This window comes from Cariama cristata, unplaced genomic scaffold (assembly GCF_000690535.1).
Source record: "Cariama cristata isolate BGI_N322 unplaced genomic scaffold, ASM69053v1 scaffold38657, whole genome shotgun sequence".
Classification (NCBI taxonomy): Eukaryota; Metazoa; Chordata; class Aves; order Cariamiformes; family Cariamidae; genus Cariama; species Cariama cristata.
Window position 1 is genome coordinate 31,844 of NW_009629105.1, and position 20,904 is coordinate 52,747.

Here is a 20,904-nt window from a genome sequence, read left to right on the forward strand (position 1 = left end):
TTTTCGTGCTGAAAAAAAAGTTATGTAAGCCACTTCAAAGAAGTACAAAACAGCCTGACTGCTATACACCTATAAGAAAAGAATACGTATAAAAAAATCATTTTCAGGACACTGAAATCCATTCTTGTTTCATAAAGATAGAGGATTCTTTACAGATGAAGTATGCTTTATTTGGCATCTCTTACACTAAAGAACCCTAGTGATGCTCACATCAACCAGGCTGTAAGCCAAAACTTCTACAAATCTTTGTGCAGCTCATTAATTTCTACCATATACGATTCTGCTACCTTCGCTTAACAGATGATGTAGATTAAATAAGGTTTTTAAGCTCATGTACAACAAAGATAAACACTGTTATTTATTTTGCTCTTGATCTCTTAGAGCAAGTAAAAAAAGCATAGAAAGACACGTAAAAATGCAATACCTGAAATACCAAGCACAACTTATGTCGAGACAGTTTGTTCTGGATCACAGAAAAAAGCCTCGCCAGCGGTTTGAGAAAGCTTGTAGGGTTTGAGCAATGCCTCAGCAAGTTCTGCACTGTCTCCAGAATGTCAATCTCTGTACCCTGAAAGAGACAGCTAACCGTCAATAAATGCTGAAACCTCACAAGATTATTTCATTTCCTTTGGAAATATTTCAAGACACAGAGTGAACTTAACCACTTTGCTGTATTTTATTCAGATTAAAGATACAGAATGAGAACAAAGCATTAGGAGGACACACTCAATACAATCATCAAATCTCTCAGAAGCACTTGCAACCTTTCAGTTAGACACAAGAACAGTGTTAGAGTGCCATCACGATGAAGACTTCTTTTTTGCATCTTTCCTCAAATGACTCAAAGGTCTGAAGAACTAACAGAGCTTTAAAAAGGAGTCTTTCTTTAACCTGTGAAATGAACATTAACAGCACCATGTACTTGTATGATCTCCCCAAATGGAAATCATATATGGTCCCTTAATGATTCACAGATTTAAAACCCAAGAATCCTCTGTGAACAATTAAGTGACCACTTGTAAAGCAGAAGCTACAGGGTGCTGCCTAGCAGTTCTTTCTGCAAACCTAAAATCTCTCATTGAGCAACTGTCTTTTAAGAAAAAGAAGACCCAAGCCTTGATTCAAAGATGCAGGCAATCAAGCTGAATAATCCATAGATTCATTCATTGTAGATGGGACTATATTTCTGAAAACAAGGTTTGGCAGCGAGGGAAACGCAGACAAAATGGTCTGCCAATATCCTCAGTGCTTAATTTATTTAACAGTTTACAAAAGCCTAAGCCATGGAGAGCTCTGCTTCCTTCAACTGCAGCCCATATGTTTTCAATGCCTGAGGAATTTAGGCTTTTAGGGAAGTTTCAGTTCTGAGAGACCCTTCTGTACCCACAGATGGATTCCTTAAGAGTGGAAGGAGAACAGAATAGAAACAGGAGATACGGGAGCAAGTTCATAGTACTGTATAATGTTTCCCTTTCATCCTGCAACAGACTAACGTAGCACTGCCCCTTACACAGCCCATATGTATTTATATTGCTATCCAGATGCTGTGGCTTTGGACTTGGGGTGCATAAAATCCACAGTGAAGAGCATTTATTTCAAACACTGCAAGGAATTTGGTGGATTGACTACAGTGGCAAAGGAGGTAAAGACTGCATAAAACTTTCGCAGATGTTCCCCATGAAAAGGGGGAACAGAGTCAGCCTGGGCCCTGGTGTCCCTGCAAAGTATCCAGTGGCTCGTACACACTCAACATGCAACGGCACAGCATTCTGAGCAGACTACAAACACGCGAAGACTTGATTTCAGGCTAATTGTGAGAAATGGCACATAATCGATAAGACTTTTAACTGCATCTTAAACAAATACACTTTCTTAAAAGAAAAAAGTATGTTTAACAAGGGGGGAAAGTAATTTCTACCTACCTGCTCCATGTTACTCTGATAAAGGAAAGGGAGGAGAAGGCTCACAAGCACTGAATTCTGACTCTTTTCTTGAATAAATTTGCTGATCCTGCACAATGAAACAACGTAATTTACTATTTCATATCAATCCAACTCCCAGCATAGAGCAAAGAACTCAGTCAGCACTAGTGTCATATCACAGGGCTTTGTCAGCACCATCCAGGCTAATACAGCATACCCACCAAAATCATGGCATCAGCCCATGTATTCAGTTCCACATGACTGCAGGCATTTCTGTATCTTTTCCCACCCCAAGAGGCATTGGTTTTGAGTACCAGCAACAGAAACAGCTATAATCGATTTCTGAATACTTTTCGCCTCAGTCTCCAGCAACTTGCAAGGTCAATGACAGATACAGATATTTTCAATTGTTCTAAATTTAAATTGTTTGAGACATAATGTTTTTTAATTTGGAACCTATTACGAAAAACCTCTTTCTTCCTCAATCCTTCCCATTTTTTAACTGTTTTGAGCTCTAAAGAATCACTTACCTGGAAAGTATACTCAGCTCCTTGCTGACTTGAGCTCTGTACTTCTTCTTTTTCACCTTCTCCACATTTAACATTGTTTTGCTGAAGTACTGAAGTATGGCAGGAACATGAGGCAGAATCAAGTGGCAACCTAGGCTGAGGGTCTCTGTAAGCGATACAACAGTTAGCAACACCCAACTCTGTGCTGCAAGCACCAGAAGGGAGATCCAACCCTACACAAAGGGGGAAACGCAGACAAAGGAGATTTCATCAGTGGAATAAAAAAATCAGTGGGAGCTATGGACGTCCAGGGCAGCTGGCTGCTGGGAACACGCACCAGCACTTGCTGAGACCAAGGTTAACACATCTGAGCTGAGGCCAAAGAAAGCACGCATGGAGAATAAAAGCTCTCCTCACAGGTTTCACTAACAGCCCCAGTAAGTGTGGGCTTATCAAAAGCTACCAAGGATGTTCCTCAAAGGTAGCAACTGTCTCCTAAAACAGCTGGAGCATTTATAGATGTAGTTTTCTTTACTCTACCACTGGCCCCTTGTGCAAATCAAAGCCACTGTAACAAGGGCACAGTGATTAAACGCTGTCCTTTCCACTACCTTTGAGTGTTACAGGTGAAAGATGGCTCCACAGCATCAAACACAGCCCACTACCCTTCCTGTCTACTACCACTCAAAGATAAAAGGAATCAACGGTAGGTCTTTCTTGTCAGGAAGCACAGACTAAACATCAAAGTGACACACAACCATGTGTATACGGACAGTGGGCCTTTATATAAAATGATGTTAGGCTCAGAGTCAAGTCAGCAATACAGTTGTGGAAGTTATCATACTGGTCAAAGCTTCACACACCAAACAGGTCGACAACACAAACATTTTCATTCTTCGTAAGGAATTTCTCCATGCTCAGGAGCCTGACATTCACATGTGAATCTCACCAGTCATTAGACAAGCAAGACTTTACAGTTCTCGAGCATGCCAAGAGAAATTTGTACACTGACGTTTCCATCTCCACCAGGAGGTCTCCTTCCCCGGTATTCTCAGCCAGTGCAAAGACAACCTCATCACAATCTAACATCTCCATCCAAAGCACCCAAGGGGCCTCTCGCAACTCTTACACAGGCATACCTTCTGTCACATCTCCAGTACCCATGACAACACAGTCAGTCACGCTCAAACTGGAAACCTGCTCCGTGGGTTCAAAATCTGGGCTGTTGAGAAGGCTATCAGCTATGTCCATCACAAGATTGGACGTGGCCTCAGACAGATTCTTGGCTGAGAGCACAGCAAACACATTTGACAGTATATCACACTCTGGGTGATCTGGCTGTTGCTTGCCCAGCAAGGGGAAATACCTGAAAGAAAGATTATAAAAAAGGCTGGCTGAAAATTTAAGTTCAGAACTTTAATTCTTTTGTGCAAAAAGTCACAAAAAAAGATAATGACTGTCTTCAAAGAAAAAGTGCAAAAAAAATTTCACAGAATGACAGTGTCATGAAAAACAGAATGAATGGAGGTTGAGAAAGCATCAAGTCCCTTTTCTGGCTTCAAGACAGCATCATCTAAACCTAACCTTTTCACCACAGATGTTTGTCCAAGTCTCCTGTTAGTCTGCTCCTAACCTAACGATCCAATACCAATTTTTACAGAAGTTTGTATACAAGTTCTTCATGCCTACAAATGACGTGTCTTAAAACAGATACTGGACACGTTAGCAAAGGAAAAGTAGTGAGTCTGTGGAAGAGGCAAAAATCCTATCAAGACAGCTGAGTTGGAATTTCTCACAGCGTCTGCATCAAAAAAAGCTCTCTTACAACTTCAGTACCAAGATCTCAGTCACGGATTCTGTGCTGAACTTGCCCACATTCTTTCATAAAATAGAAAGAAATAGGGAATCAAAAAAAATGAATGAAATTATATATTGTAAGACTGACTTCCCAGCTCCCAGGACTGAGAAGTCATTGGCCAAGACACAGACATATTCTACGAAGTCAGCCCTCTGCCTTACCCATCAGCTGGGTCTGGGCTACGTATGTGCTTAGTTGTTAATATATGGGAAAAGCAGCCCACTAGAAAGAGAGCAGTTGTATAAACTCGAAAGCCTCCCAACTGCATCTGGATTGCTATCAAAAGAATAACAGTCTAACAGAAAAAGAAAGTACAGATTTGGACACAATTATTCATAACCTGTTAGTGTGCTCTTTTTTCCTTGAATTTGGTATACTCAGAAGTACTTATGCTTCTTTGCAAGGAGAACACCTACCTGGGATTCTTACTCCAGGTGTGAATGAGTTTGAGCAGAAAAGTTGGAGAATACTGACTCTCTGAAGCCAATCTGCAGATCTAAAGGAGATAAAAAAAAATCAGACACCAATGCAACACAAGTAGGTAAAGCCACTTACAAACCTCACCTATAACAAAGGGCTCACTACAATCTACAGTTTACCTTTTTTTTTTAGAAAGTAATTTCATCATCACTTTTCCAGCTTCCTCAATATTTGTGCAATCACTCTTCGATTACTTACTCCTATTCATACACTATTCCAGCTACGATTTTTGCCCTCCCCTTGAAACTGGCTCCCCATGACGCCTCACATTTGCTAGCAACCTCTCCCAGACATACCTACGAGATCTCAAGCACAACACCCAACTCCTCCCACACTTCCTATGCCCTGGCTGCAGTACGTGCCACTCCAGCATCTGCTCTATGTCTCCACGGCCTCGCTGCTATAAAAGCACCCTCCCTGCTCAGGGAGAGGCTCCAGCACTGCACTGCACCCCAGCAATGGGATCTCCTAACAGCGTTCTGTGTCCAAAACACCCCCACCTAAGAGTTGCCCGGCCTAAGCCCCACACAGTAGCTGCTGCTCCTTCACAGGACAGGACTGGAGAGAGGCAAAAGAGCCAGCGTACAGGTCTGGCTCCCTCCTCTCTGCCACTCCGCAACCCAAGAGGCTGCACACAAGTCACACAGCTGGGTTTCCACCCTGAGCAAAGCTGGACTGTCTGCAGGGCACCATGTGTGAATGCACAGGCAAGGGATGCTCCTGTGCATTTAGAGGCAATAGCCAGGATGGTGCATGTGGGGGTTGGACTAGCTCAGTCTGGGCTCAAGACCTGAGCATAACAGAAGGCAGGTCTGATCGTCACAGGCAAGGTCTTAGAAAGCTTCTTTTCCTGCCCCCAAAGGCTGGTAATGTTATTGCTCTGCATAAAACAGCTTTTCCGAATGATGCACAATGAAGAGTAAACTGTTAATCCAACCCTGCAGGACAGGCTAATGATACTGAGCCTCTGCAGCAAACTCGTGGGGTATGAAGAGCAGCAAATTCCAGTTCCAAGTACAAACAGGCTGAAAACAATTTGCCCTCTCCATGAGTTTTCATACACCTCAGTTTCATAGCCTTAAAAAAGGAAAGCACACAAAAATGATTCTTCTGCCAAAACCAAATCTTCACAGAGTTCACTGGCAGAGACTCCCTCTAGATGGAGTTTCTGGACCATGCTACCACCCAAGCTCCAAAACCAGCTGTCTTCAGAATTCAACAGGAATTCTAACTATTTAACAATTCTACATCTTGTTCAGATTTACTCAGCGTTTCCAAACGCAATGCTCCTCGAAAGCATTAAGTGCTTCGCTGACTTAAAGTGTGAATCACATGCTTGAACTGCTCTGGAACTGCAGTAAACTTTCACTGCTTTGCCTATGTGGCACCCTGGCCTTGAAAAGACTTCACGGACAAATCAGGAACATATGACTCCCTGTTGCTCAGCTCAGTGAAATACAGAGCTGTCTTTTGTCCACATACACATACTACACCTCACATATGGTTACTGGCTGAGCAGAGAAACAGGGTAGGAGTAAACAAACAATGTCTAGAGAAGCAGACCTGGGGTTTCATAGACCACAGCAGTTTCTCCTGGTGCTCTCTGACAGACTTTTCTGCTGCAAGAAAGCTCGACATCTGGATACCTCAAAAGCCACAGTGGAAGAGCTCTGCTGGAGTCAGCACATCTTCCTCCGTTACCCTTTGGGTGGAGGTGACTGTCTTCAGAGCAGAGACAACCCAGTGGCTGGTACAGGCAGTCCCTGATAACCTCAGAGCCCAGGTGCACCGACACAGCCAGCACAATTTAATTTTAAATACTGTGTCTTCTCTCTTCCTCTCACAATAGCGCATTTTCCCAACTCAGAGGTGATCTGAGTATCTCTGATGAAGGCCACAACCCTGCGCTTTGTCACTGTGCTCACACAGGACTCTCAGCAGGCAGGCACAAATGCTCACAGCCCACTGACAGACCCTGCTGGGTCCTTCCTTTCCTGCCGCAGCATTTGCTTCTGCAGTCCCCTACCAGAGGCCCAATAACCGTCACACAGAAAAGTAGCAAAGTGCACCTAGAAGTGACTGTATTACATTGCTTCCCTGAAGCATCCAGGGAAGAAGTCTGCTTCTGTGGTTAAAGAACAAAGAAATGGCATCCATTTTATTCAGATGAATTAATTTGTACTTTAGCCTGCGACTTGATTACTCCAGGACTAATCAGACACGAGCCAAGAAACTGGCCTTGCACAGACACATTGGAATGCCACGATCTGAGGCCACATCCAATCTTGTGACGGACATAGTTGAAACGATGGACTCCAGTGCAGCTGGAGCTCTCGGCGTGGTGCATGTTACACACAAGCTGTTTGGAAGAACAAGAAATACTTACCTGAGGCCACACCACTGCATGGAAAACTCCATCAATCTCTTCCACACTAAAGCTGTAGGACTCATAATCAGAAAAAAACTCTGCCACAAGCTTGAGTCCAAGACGTCTCAAATTCTTCAGTGGATTAATCAATCTAGGTTGGATCTGTAAAAAGAAAACAAAACCCCAGTAAGACTTTTGCAGAATAACGACTAACAACTTGCTCTGAAATTAAACACAGCAATCCACTGACCACAGATACAACCTTGCTGGAGCTATCATAATGTTGTTCTGTTTTCTCCTGTAACTTGTTCACAGTAGCAACCTACCTCTCACAGTGGACTTAAATTTTCCTAAGAGGTGCCTGTTTCTGCACCGAGTCAATTACAGAGGACTTCTTCAGCTCATGAAAATCCATGCTGATAGGTTTGAAGTAGCATCTGCCCTTTTTGGACAGAAAGCAGAAAGCTACACCACAGTTACATTTCCAGCCCTGACACTGAAATAATTCCGTTTTACACAGGAAAGGACCGAAATCAGCTCTCGGAAGTGAAGTTGTACTTTGCATGCTGAGATCTACTGGGAAGAAAAGAAATCAACAGACAAGGAGAAGGAGGAGGAATAGAGAAGGCAAGAACGTGAATCACCCCCTCCAACAGCGCAGGAGGGAGTACACCATTTGGTTACAGGACGATGCTTCCTATACCCATTCAGTGGTTATGTTCCAGAGCCTTTCTTGGGGAAAACATTTCAGTAAGGAAATCAGCCACAGAGCTAATCATTAAGTTATTCACGCACTGCTGCATTCTGACTCTTCTCCCCAAGAAGAGTCTTGACTTGAATATCCTAAATTATTTCCATACTGTGCAATACAGCTCACAGCGCAAACACATGAGGTAGCTCCACAGTGCAGAGGTACTGAACTGCAGTCTCAAAAACAACAGAGCCATGGCACAGCAAATAAAGGTCGCTGTCCGAGACTGGAGCTATGTCTTGGGTTCCTCAGGGTCTCCAGTACATATCATGATCCACCACACAGAATAAACACTTGTATCTCTTATTTTGCAAAGCAGCTTTGGTGTCAAAGCCTCACTGAAAGACATCATAATTTTTTTTACTTGATGTATCTATGGACTTCTGAAGACATCACCCTCTACCATGCAATACACTTTTATACTCCCTTTGCACCCAAAATCACATGTAAAAAGACAAAGAGGAGATAGTGGAAAAGGAACCAAATGTGCTTTTGCCCAGGACCTCCCAAGCTATGATGACTGTGTACTAATGGCGTGCAATCAGCTTCCAGGCAGCAAATGAGCTGCTTGAAGGGCCAAAGAAAGCACAAACCAGGCTGCTATTGCTAATGGTGACCCCCAAGCAAAATAATTTGGGGTCTCCCACTGTTCATTTGCAATAAGAGCAGTCCTCTGAGATCAAGTCTTTGAGAGGACAAAGAAACTCAATACTGAACACAAATCAGTAGCAAACGGTAAATGAGTAACTTGGCTTAAAACAGTCAAGGTTGACGTTTAACTCTCCGGGCAGTATCAGCCTGCAATAAATTATTCTCAAACTCCAAGAATGTCTTCTAATCATTAGCCAAAATAAACAGATTTCTCACACTTTCCTTGAGCTTTTAACACCTCATGGGCTAATGAAGTGCTAAATTAAGTTCAGACAAACGACAGACTGTCACTCAGCACACCACACAACGACGTCAGGATTACCGTAGTCACATTTTGCCAGGGTTACTATCTCAGCAATGAATGCTTTTAAAACTCCTTTCCCATTTTAAAACAAGTAGGCACATGCAATCCATTGCTTAAGTCAGACTGTGGAATGACGCTGTCCTAAAATCTGCTCACCTCCTTCATAAATGAAGACAGTTACAAGGTTCTGTGCAGCCTGCAGGCAACTATGGGACCTTGGATGCTGCCGGATTGCAAGGGCTCGCTTTGTTTGATGGATCGTTTTCAAGGGAAGTTCTAACCTTGAATGCTCACAGATGGGTCTTGGCAAGAACACACGCACATGGTGACAAAAGATTCATTGCCTAACACCACTTGCTCAGTCTATCATCTCATAATTCCTTACAGCACCGCAGTGATGATGATGACCATGCAGTTTGCTTGTTTCACACCTAATATACAATCACGCTCTGCACCAGCCCAGAGCCGAGCTTTTCTTCTATTTGGATTGAAGCCTGGCAAAGGCACTGGTTTCAGAAAGACCGAAAAGCCTGGCTCAGTGTCATAGCTGGCAACAGACCTCCTGAGCTAGCTGGGCTAGAGCTCAGGGGTCTTGGCGCTGCTCTCCTGGGCACAGGGCAGCAGTAATCCAACATGCTCTATCTTTAGGTGCAGCCAATCTTTAACAGAATGTTTTCCTCACCTGACCCCTTCTGCACGTACAGCCATTGCACAGCAAGGGAGAAAACATTCACAGTGCTCTGCAGATACCTGGCTGAGACTCAAATTGTGACACTGGATTAGCATGATTACTCCTGATACAGAGCTGAACATGCTTCTAGTATGCTGAAAGCACAGCTGATAGCTATGTTCTCCTTGTGTCCCATGACAGGAGACAATCGCTGTAGATAATCACTGTGACCATCCACAATGCTGAGCTCCCCTGGGGTCTGGCACTGCAACAAAACACCTCAAAGACAAGTTTTGCTCTAAAGTCCTCGGGTAAGGAACTTTAAATCTTCTCCTTCCCCTCCTCAAACGTCAAGAAGTTACATGTTTAAGGCCAATTTCAACTTCCAGCCATAAGCTCTCGTCATGTCCTTACAACAAATCATTTAGTTCTCCCTCATGCCCATTTCTCCACAGAGCAGGCAGGTAGCAATGTGCAGAGATCATCTCCAACTCTTTCTTCAGTAACTCTAACAAAAAGGCAGTCCAAAGCAGCTTCCTAAATACACTAACTCTGCCTGCACTGCCTGAGCCCTGTAGCACTTTCAGACAAGTATCATTGCCTTCTATTTTGACAGACATCTAATTGCTAAGCTTCGCTCCATGCTGCCATTAAACTTATCTTTACCTGAACCAGTGAAGGTGCGTGTACATGTGCAAACCAAGGGGAGAAGGAGGGAAAGGAATTTAATTTACATGTTTGTTTGTGTACCATTTGCGTATATTGTACCTTCTCTCTTTGCTGGAGGATGCGTGACACCACAGCCGTCATGCAGAGCAGAATCTGTAGAATTTCAGGCAGGTACTGATGGATCAAATGTCCCATGTTTTTCAACACAACTTCGAGACCATTGAAGAGGCTATGCTGACGCCCAAGAGGCAAGACTTTAGCTAAATCCAGCTCTGACATACTTCGAAGCACTGCAGTCTGGCAAGGCCCTGCAATAGGCAAAGGGAGAGTGACTTATCTAGAGAAACACCATGAAGATACCCATTACCGAAAATAATTTTCAATGTAAACCAGTATAATCTGGCCCTAAATTACAGATCCTCACATTCAGGTTTTTAAATAAGGACAGCTCTGGGTCTCCACCTCTCTGTGACACTCAGATTATCTCCCACTGCTCCAGTATCAGAGCACTTTACAACCTCTATTTATTGCCATCATACGCAGGGTAGCCTATGATGTCAGCAATTGTTCATTCCTGGCCTGCTACAGCTGACTTGCACAGCTGTGCAAGTCATTCAGTTTTTCTGACCTTGGATGCGTAAAACAGAGCAATCATGCTTTGTAAGGAAAAACTCAGGGGAATCCTAGTCCTTACCAAAAGTTTACTTCCATCCTTCCAAGGCGCTGTTGGAGACAAACTGAAGCACATAACATTAATAAGCGTATTTATCCTCCCACATCCCTACAGATCAGGAAGCACCACAACCCCAGATTCCACCGCCTGTACCTACCATTACTGAATTGCTTCACAGCTTCAAAGAGCAGATCCAAGAACATCCGTATCTCTTCTGGCAGTGAGCCGGCAAGAAATCGCAGAACGATCGACATGCGAGTGCTCGCTGAAGACTTGCCCTGTGTTTTGTTCCCTGTTTTGTTTCTCATTCTGCCATAGAGAATTCTTCAAGAGGCAAAAAGAGGTTGCATTAGCTTTCCCCAAGACATCTGTTTCCTAGCCTCTTATTCTGCAGGAGAAACTCCATTTAAAAATATTCTCTAGTGAGAACAAGCTGAGTGGAAGTCCCCCCTTCAGGGTCTCCACTGAACTACTACACATTGCCCAAAAACATCCGAGGGAAAGATCAGTTTCTGCTACGACAACAGAAGCTTTGCTGGAGACTTCAGGTATTAAACTAGTTATCTGCACGACAACTTGCATCGCTGTATCTTAATAAGTGGCAAACTCAGTGAACTGCAATGTTCTCACAATTCTCTGTAAGCCTTAGCAGAAACAGTATTTACCAAAATGCTGTTCTTAAAGAAAACACAATTTCCTTATCACATTACATAAACGTGTTAATAAGGAAACCATACATAACACCACAAACTAAGTTATCAAACTATACCATTAACCATAGGTTTATCTCAACTGTTTAAAATGAGAAGCAGCAGCATTACATCTCTGCTAATGGTACTTTGACATGAAAGTTTTAAACCTGCACTTCACAACACACCTCATAAGAACAGGGATGAGATCTGGTCGATGTTCTATTTTTACCACTGTGGTCTCCTCAGAAATACTGAAATGGACTATTTCTTCTTTAAAACTCTTGTCCTCCAGTAGTCTTTGCAAGTTCTCCCTGAGAGTAATAAACATTATTTCAGGGCAGGTAAAGTTATGAATATAAACATACACATCTATATCTAATTACCTATCTAATCTATGCTGTACATACACTAAAGTACTATGTTCCCACCCTTTCAACAAAAAATATTTTAAAAGCCAGCAAGTTCAAGCTAATTATGTAGGAAAGTACCTCCTGGACACATTCTGAAGAGATTATTCAACCACAAACTACAGTTTTATGCTGTCACTTTCTCCGGGTGGTTATAAATCATCAGTATAAAAGACCTCTTTGAAAATGATGCAACTACTAAGCACACGCTATTCTGGGACAGAATGGAAGTGCTGGCATTTTCCTGTAAACAAAAAAGAGACACTGACCAACCTGAAGACCTCGTTTCCTGTTTTAGATAGGAAATACACATTTGACTAAAATTAAAATTCATACATGTCTTCAACAAAGACAGGAAAGGCTCTCTCTTTGAGGCAATTGACCCCAAGCAGGCTTCTGATTACAGCAGGTTCATTCACTGATGCTAAAATAATATAAAAGTTTTTACCTGTATGGCAGTAGATGAGGATGCTTGTATGTCATTATACAGTCAAGAGCTATTCTCTGTACATTCTGGTCTTGATGGGACAGTAACTGCAAATGACAAAAGAAAGAAAATGAGTCCCTATCTAAAAGACAGAAGCGCTTACTGAAAACAGTGAAACAACCCAAAGGCTCCAAGCTCAAGCAGCTTTTGGACTAACTTACCAAAATGGAAACAGAATGTGTTGCCAGTATAAAGGCAAGATGTGAATACACAACAGCCACTCATAAAAAGCGGACATGGTTGCTAGTAGTTCACATATACTTTTTCCCCCCATCTACATAGGATAGTTATAATATTAGGTCTTTCATAATTGCCTTTTGGACCACTGTCAGCTTGCATTTTCAACCTCCAAAATCAGCTACCAGCTGTGCATCTGGGAAGACTGGATTAAAAAGCAGACTACCCAAACCATCCCAAGACACCTGTACTTCTTTCCTGTGACAAACACAAAATACTCCTAAGACATGATACACAAATTCTCACTGAGATTTGCCCTCTCTCGAAGGTAAGTCTTCATAACCTAGGCGCTAAGAAATACAGCTCATTTCCCCAGGCAGCATCCTTATCTGTTCTTCAGTCTTCTAACAAACAGCACAGGCTACAGTCATCAAAGGTCACTTTGCCATGATGTCCCTATGCCAGATGGACACACCAGCTGTGACAATACGTATGCTAAGACACGGAAATGGCAAACAGTAAGTGATGAAGTAATCACTCTTCTTATGCCAGGCTGTTCTTCACACACTGTTTTGACCTGTACACATCTGCTCAATATTTTCCTAAGAATACAGCCAAGCAAACACACAGACCAACCCTTTTCCTAAGCAAAACTCTGAGGCTGACTGAAACAGAGTGGATGTTCATCAGAGATTCTCAAATTTGGGGACTAATGAATGGACCTTCCAACTCTCACACCAGGTGCCAGGTGAAACCCAGGGAACTAACAGGTTCGTACCATTTAATACAGTTCTACAGCCCATCGACCACAGTCTCAGGGAGCACAAACTGGGAACAATTAGAGCAAACTCCAATGACCTGAACAAACCCACAAATCAGGAACCAACAAAATCCAGTAAAATTAATAAAATACCCTTTTAAGGAGCATAGGGTAAAGACTTAGAATCCCTCTTCAGAGTCATATTTTTGACAATACCTTTAGGGAAATCCCTGAAAAAGGAATCTTATCAAACTGAATGTTCTTCAAGAAGAAATTCTGTCTTCTTTTTTTGATGCAAAATGATCTGTTGCTCACACTGACTATACTCTTTGTAGACACAACACTGTTGGACAAGGACAAACCTCCTCGGGTCTTTCCCACGCTTTGGATTAAAAATCCTCTTCCAGATCCTGCCATGCAAGCGGAACAGACTCCCTTCATAGCCACTCCTCCACCTTGCCAAAGACTACTACTTGTCTGCTGCCAGATCGATTTGCATGAGCCACTCCCGGCAAACGAAGCCAAGTATCTCTAGCAGGTCTTTGCTAAAGGGGCTCATTTCAAGTGAAGCCTGCTAGGAAGGCCTCTCAAGGGCACCTCCTTTTTCAGCTATCACGGCTGCGTTCAGAAAATGACATGTTTCCGCAGTCTCAGACACTGCATTCAAATAAGAATGAGTTCATTTATTAGCAGTAATTTTAAGAGCCAGCAAATAGCATCACCTGGATATATAATGCATTCAACTTCTGCTCCAGATACAATGCACGAGGATTCAAGAATTTAGAGAAAACTTGTAAGTGGGCTATTAGTTGCCTGTAAAAAACAAACCAAAACAATTATTTTTTAAAATGACCAGAAGAGACAATGCTGCATTATCATAAACAAATGGGGAATTTTTAATAAAATTGATTAACAAGAAAAAAAAACAAAAACAAAAACCACAACAGGATCCCAAGTCTACAGGCCTCCGATTCAGAGACACAGCAAGAGGTATCCTGTTTCCTCTCCTAAGCAGCTCCTTCCAGTCATCACTTCACTGCACAGAGAAGGCAAGTTCCTCAGTAGCACTAGATGGGCTCAGCTTTAGATGAGAAAGGAATACAAACAGTCAGGATGCAGCTTACTTCCCTCTGCCAGCCCAGCCCGGAGGACCAAACAGGTTCAATTTACTTCTTTATTTATTCACTTGTCCTTAACTGGTGCCCATTTCGCTCCTATCAACATGAAGGGCTGCATTTAGCTACAGACTGTGCTGGCCTTATGCCAGGCTGTAAGCACAGATGGGTCACAGCTCCTCTAGAAGTGGCTGCGTCACCCCACATCTGCCTCACCTCACCTCACCCTGGGAGGGGAGAGACATGACCAGGGTAAGGCAGGCGTGAGATCTTCCCTACCACACAGGCTGTGGGGCTGGCAGAGGCTGTCCTGATCTAGCTGCTCCCCCTGGTAGCTCACACAAACTCTCCAGACACTTCCCTTTGCTGGGCCACCCTCCTTCATGGCTGCGCTCAGCCAAAGGACGAGTACGACGCCTTCCGGCAACTCAGTCGAGCTCAGGGCAGGTGTGGGTCCTCCGGTTGCCCCGAGGACTCTCCTACCACGGCACAGGCCTGGCTGCATGGACCGGCCCGCGTGAAGATGAAGAGAGGTCACTCCAGAACTCATTAACACGCCTCCAGTAAATCTTTGATGCCTTGTTACTGCTACCAAGAACTAATGTTTCCACTTAAGTACGTGGACATTTTGAGATGAAGGTTGGGGCGGGGGGGGGAATAATTCTTGGACTGTCGCTGTATTTTAATTGCTGCTAATCTGCAGACAGAAGCCAGAAACTGGGAATAAAATGAAACGTCTATAGGACACCAGGGATTAAACGACAATTCAGGTTATATATCAAATACTCATCGTGTTCCAACATGTAAGGTAACATTTTGAAGTTCCCTGTCATTACAAGGGACATCCTGTGCAGAAAAAGTGGCAAAATACAAATCTTTGTGATGTATTTCTAAAGGACATTTGACAGAGGTCATCAGGGTAAGAAGACTCTGATTAGAGAAATTGTGGAGAATTCATACAAACAGTCATTTTCTCCATGTATTCAGCACTGCAAACAATGACATTACAACAGGATGTCGCTTCAGTCTAAAACACCACCAAATAAAAATCTCTGTCACTAAGAAGACGACTGGGACCAAGATTTCTAACAGGTAAGCTATGGCAGAATCCTGACATTAAAATACCTAAATGAATAGTTTTATATTTCAAAGTGTTTGGCAATGCCCTCAGTTTTAAAAGACCAACAGATACACACAGAGAAGCCAGGTGAATTCAGGTACAACAGCCTCCAAAAACTTCAGAATACCACATAATTTTTGCTTCAAGTAAAACAAACCACAGACTGTCAGAAGGTAATGAGATAATGATCAAGCCTGGGCAGGGTCTCTGAATGTTCAGTACTGTGCAGGCAGAGTTTCTGACTCTAAAGTGCTTACAAGCCACTGAAAAATCATGAAGTGCCAGCAAAAGAAGAAAAAGGAATATATGTAAAATATAGCTTTTATCTCAACACGAGCTGCCAAATCTGCCTTTCCATGAAAGCACTAGCAAGAGGAAACTAAAAATACTTACTTAGCAGCAGCTCTTCTTGTTTTCTTTTTTGGTAGTCCTACAGCAATCGGTTCCCCTTCTTCCTTTTCTTCTTCCTCCTCCTCCATAGCAACATCATTCACCTCTTCACCAGGTATTTCTTTTGCTGTTACTGTACCACTAGTTTTCTTTCTAAGATCCTGAGAAGGAGCCACTAATGAATCTGCTGGGTAGTACTCATTTCTGTGGTGTGGGTTTTTTTTTTTTAAAAAAGAAGAAAAAAAGGGAAGGAATTAAGCAGCATAGCATTTTTCAGGGTTTCAGGGCAAGAACAAATAAAAACTAGACAAATCCACCATTCTCACTATTAATAGTACTGTGTCTTGGGACACTATGTGGCTAAAAAATCCCAAATAAGTGTATTTCAGCAAGTACATGCTTCTTTGCCTACAAGTTGCAGAGATAATAGTGACCAAATACACTAAAGGAGACTGTAGGTACCTGGTAGAGAGGAGTAGAGAGACAGGAATCACTGAATTACTAGAGGTCTGTAAAGGGGTTATGTGGAGGGCACGGGGCTTGTGTTTGCTCGAGTGGGCAGGTGAACAGCAAGTATGGCAGTGTGAGAGGAAGTGAGGAAACTACCCTAGTACAGCATGGTTCCATTTTTCCAAGAAAGCAAGCAAAACATAGATTTTTCTAATCACAGCAAAGGAATATCAGAAACCTTCCCCTGCCATGAGAACACATCTACCCCATGTGCATCATATTATCTGATACACGCATGCATGCACTGCTCTCCCTCCAGGGCCAGGAAATTGAATCAGCCTCTAACAAAACCAGTATTTTCCCCATCTTGGGGGAAAGTGTTTCAGTCTTCTGTGATTCCAAACTAAAATGTATTTTCACTTTTAAAAAAAAAGGAATTTTATTTCCACTGAAATCATTCCCTAATGGAGTCATGAGGCTGTGACAGTGGCAAGACAATAAATGAGAGACTGAGCAGCAGAAACATACTGCCAGTTTCATTTCAGCCTGCCTCTTGTGTGATGTTTCTAACAGAATCCACATTTCAATCAAAAGGTTACCTTAACTGGAAACAGACATCTCATCAGCCATGCATTCAAGAAATAAAGTCTATAATGGGACAGCCATAGTCTTAAAGCTCAGCAACACATTGAAAGCAATGTGTCCTCTCAACTGAAAAATAAATAAAACTTACCTAATAAATCTCAAAAGAAGTGGGGAAAGTTCCCTCGACCTAGGCTCCACTCTGTCTGGAAACTTATCCAGTGCTTTCCACAGTAGAAAACGGAAGTTTGTGTGGTCCAGCCGCTCGCTGCAATCTGTTCTAGTCCTCAGCTGTTCCAGGAACACAGTACCCACTCCTCCTTCTGGCATCTTCTCGCTTTCTGTTTCAGCAATGCTTTCCTCCTGTTCATCTAGTTCATTTTGCAGTTCCATTTCTATAGAACAGATGAAGAAAATCTCTTCAGGTTACTTCATAATCACCAGTAGCAAAGGATCAGCCCCTCAGTACAAAGTAATACTTTTGGTGACCTGTACCTGTTTAGATAACTGTATTTAACACTGACCTGAAAGACTCGCATTGCTTAGAAAGTATTCTAGGATGCCTTAAAGCCCTGGCGCACCTCAGTTAAGCTCAGTTCTCCCGAATAACAGAGAAGTCCACAAAGGGCTGCATGCTCATGGCTCTATCATGAAATCAGATTCCACACACTCACAGGTAAACCTCAAGAGCACACCCAAGAAAGACACCATTTGCCGAAATTCCACTGAACCTATGGAGCAGAGATGGTCAGCCCCATTATATAGGTTTTGTCACTGTTCCTGATCAGAGTCAGCCTTAAGCAGGGATGAAACTGCTGCACAGCTTCCCACACCCTGCAACTCCCTCCTGTAAGGCAGCTGCCTTTTCTATCTACTTCTTAGCATGCAGGACAGAAGGAAACACAGTTTCTTCCCAGGCCTCTCCACTCCTGCCCTGGACATGATGCTGGTAGTCTAGTGCCCTGGTTCTGAATTCCTCCATCACACATAAATTTGGGGCACATAAAAACACAGTCACGTCACTCACAATTAGCTGGGTTACCATCATAACAACATTTAGGAGCCGTGACTTACCAGCATAGGTAGCAGCCCTCTCCAAATGCTCATATAAGACCTTCCAGAACTGTTTGTTCTCCATTTCCTTTGCATGAGAACTAACAAAGCATAAGACAGCATGAAATTAAAAGGAAAATAAAAAAAGCCATGTGTCACTAGGCAAGTTAATAACTAACACAGTGAGAGGCTTTGATCACCGCTTTAATGTGGGTGTCCGAAGACAGGACATCCACACGATACAGCTGCAGCACTTCATCGCCTTTACTCATGCATCCCAAACGTCAATTGTTATTAAAATAATCTGGTTGTATCTCATGACTTCAAATGAACTCAAACTGAGTAAAAAATGTTCTCAAGCTTTCTACTGACTTCTGTACAGTAATATCATACAGAACCAAAGGAAGAATTAGCATGGACATATCTTCTGAAGAGCTGGTTTAATTTTTTTTTTAATTAATTCACTAGTTTGAAGGGGAAAATCCCATCCTTTTTAATCATACAACAGAGGGGAAAAAACAAGATAAAGTCAGGCTGAAACCAGACACTAATTTCATATTTAGCTCAGCCGTCACCATGGTAAGTCTTCCCTACTCTTTAGTAGGATTTAGAGGTTTTCCAGTAAGGACAGAAAAGTCAGAGGCATGGAAACTGAGAGGGATTTCTTGCTCCTTTAAGCATTTGTGAAGCACTAATCAAATCCTGCTACCTTTGACTGAAAATTCTCATGCTATTTGACTATATTTGTTGCAAGTTCCCTTTAGTAGTAAGAAAAATCAGAAACTGAGTTAAAAAGTAAGAGTCTACACATGTTGTGATTTATTTGAGAGATCAAATTCGTTTCAGAAGATTTCACATGAAGGTTCTCAGGCATAGATCTCTCCAAATCAAACGTTTTTGCCTCAGCTTTTGCTCACAGAACAATGGAAGGAATGTTCTGTGAGACAACCAGAGATTGCAGCATCCAACCACATATACTCACGTTATGAGTTCAATTACAGGATCCCAGAGAGGGCTGAAGTTAATATAAAGCATCCCCAGTAAATACCGAAGAGGCACCTAGAATGACATACAATACCATCTTGTTTAGACGTTAAAAACAATAGTAAAAGACCAACCAACCTTCTCTAACCTTTCTTCCTCTCGAAGAGGGAACTTTGATCAAAGAAATTCTCAGAAGCATTACAAGTAACGAAGCAATCACACACATCATCACTCCTTGTCTCACAGTTGCACGAGGAAATCGAGAGCCCATTTACTCTAAGCTGCACTGAAATCTAGTCACCATACCTACACACCATGAATGTGCAAAAATCAGTTCAGCACAGCAGATGATATGGACTGGCTGCCTCCCTCTCGAACTTCAGGGCTGCCATGGCAGCATTAGGGACCTCAGAAAGAGGAAAGTTTGCCCTGAGGAGTCTTCATTGCACTTCATTGCACTAGGCCTAGAAGCACATCCTCTGGACTGGCTCTTTGCTGTCCTACATGCAGAAGGACTGACCTACAACCCTTCCTCACAGGAGCCTAGAAGTCAAGGTGAAACAATTATAAAGGTACAGCAACAGCCAGAAAAATAATTTAAAAAATCTCCCACCAAATCCATGATCCTTTAACTAGTAAAATTGTGATCCTTCCAACATCTAGAAAGTGAGGTCCCCTTCAGCTCAGCAGCAGAGGAGATTCAACAGTCACAGGCATACAAGATTTTCACCCTGCAGCAAGATCCAGAAGATATAGGCTCTCCAATTGCAGTCCTACCAACATTCAATCATGCTGAGGGTATGGCAAGGTCATGATCTTAAATTTGCTCATGACTCACTTCTCCCTGGAATCATTTGCCTTCCTTTCCATGATACCAAAACCCAATTAATCTGGTTGTAGGCCATTTATCCAGATACCACTGCTGTTCTACTAAATATCCAAGAGAACACAATAGTCACAAGGACAATGGGAGCTGTGATCCCTACTCACAAGTAAGTTTTCTAAAACCTAATCTGGGAGCTAACTGATTTTTTGATGAACTCTTATGAAAAACTCTGGAAACCATGTGATGGAATAGGAACATTCTCTTGGAAGAAAGGAATGTGACAATCACTCTTTGACAATAACTACTTACCTCTTGCAAAGATCCACTTCGTATTGCAGACTGCACTATGTCACATCTTAATTTCCGCAAATGGAGGAGTTTCTCTCTGTAATCATTCACCGTTGCTGGCACAAGCTCTGCTTGGAGCAATATGGCAAATACTGGCTGGAGTTCTCCTGTGCCATCACCCTGAACAAACAAGTGACATGCATTTTGTTAGAGTATCCTTTTCTCATTGAAAGGTAATTCGACAAAACTGCACAGAATCCCCAGCTGTTTTGGACCAAAGAACAAAGTCAAGGGACTTGTTCTGGTTTACACCACTTAGGCATCAAAACTCATGTATCTGAAAACGTCAGGAGGCAGGGGGACAAAGAGATAAAACTGGAATGTGAAAGCACAAAAGCAGAGGACAACCTCTACCAGACATGTGCTTTGTTTCTGCAAAGTGGAAAACAGTTCACACACAACATCAAACAAAGATGGCTTTGAAATGTTAAATGAAAAGTTTTAGCCCTACCTCAATCTGTGTAGATGGTGGATCCTCAAAATGGTTTAGAATTCGAACAGTCAATAGCCGGACCTATTCAAAGGGGAAACATGTCAGAAGCATGCAGGAGAATGCAGGCTACATACGCCGTCACAAACATACCTACACAGAGGTTAATGTTTTGCACAGGAGGCTGATTTCACTAGGTTCCTCCTAGAGCTGAGACATGGATGAGCT

At 42.7% G+C, this 20,904-nt stretch overlaps 1 protein-coding gene across 1 annotated transcript in view; it reads right to left on the reverse strand.

The window, feature by feature from the left end:
• UTP20 (UTP20, small subunit (SSU) processome component, homolog (yeast)) overlaps positions 1–20,904 on the reverse strand; it is a gene marked incomplete at its 5' end in the record, with an annotated part of 63,979 nt that overhangs the window by 25,866 nt on the left and 17,209 nt on the right. The window contains 17 exons of the mRNA XM_009705046.1: positions 425–568; positions 1,923–2,010; positions 2,453–2,597; positions 3,571–3,797; positions 4,706–4,785; positions 7,156–7,299; positions 10,282–10,490; positions 11,013–11,179; positions 11,733–11,858; positions 12,403–12,488; positions 14,101–14,191; positions 16,007–16,207; positions 17,187–17,430; positions 18,110–18,189; positions 19,071–19,147; positions 20,208–20,366; positions 20,698–20,760. Of these exons, the coding sequence (XP_009703348.1) occupies positions 425–568; positions 1,923–2,010; positions 2,453–2,597; positions 3,571–3,797; positions 4,706–4,785; positions 7,156–7,299; positions 10,282–10,490; positions 11,013–11,179; positions 11,733–11,858; positions 12,403–12,488; positions 14,101–14,191; positions 16,007–16,207; positions 17,187–17,430; positions 18,110–18,189; positions 19,071–19,147; positions 20,208–20,366; positions 20,698–20,760 (2,331 nt within the window). The remainder of the gene's footprint in view (positions 1–424; positions 569–1,922; positions 2,011–2,452; positions 2,598–3,570; positions 3,798–4,705; positions 4,786–7,155; positions 7,300–10,281; positions 10,491–11,012; positions 11,180–11,732; positions 11,859–12,402; positions 12,489–14,100; positions 14,192–16,006; positions 16,208–17,186; positions 17,431–18,109; positions 18,190–19,070; positions 19,148–20,207; positions 20,367–20,697; positions 20,761–20,904) is intronic.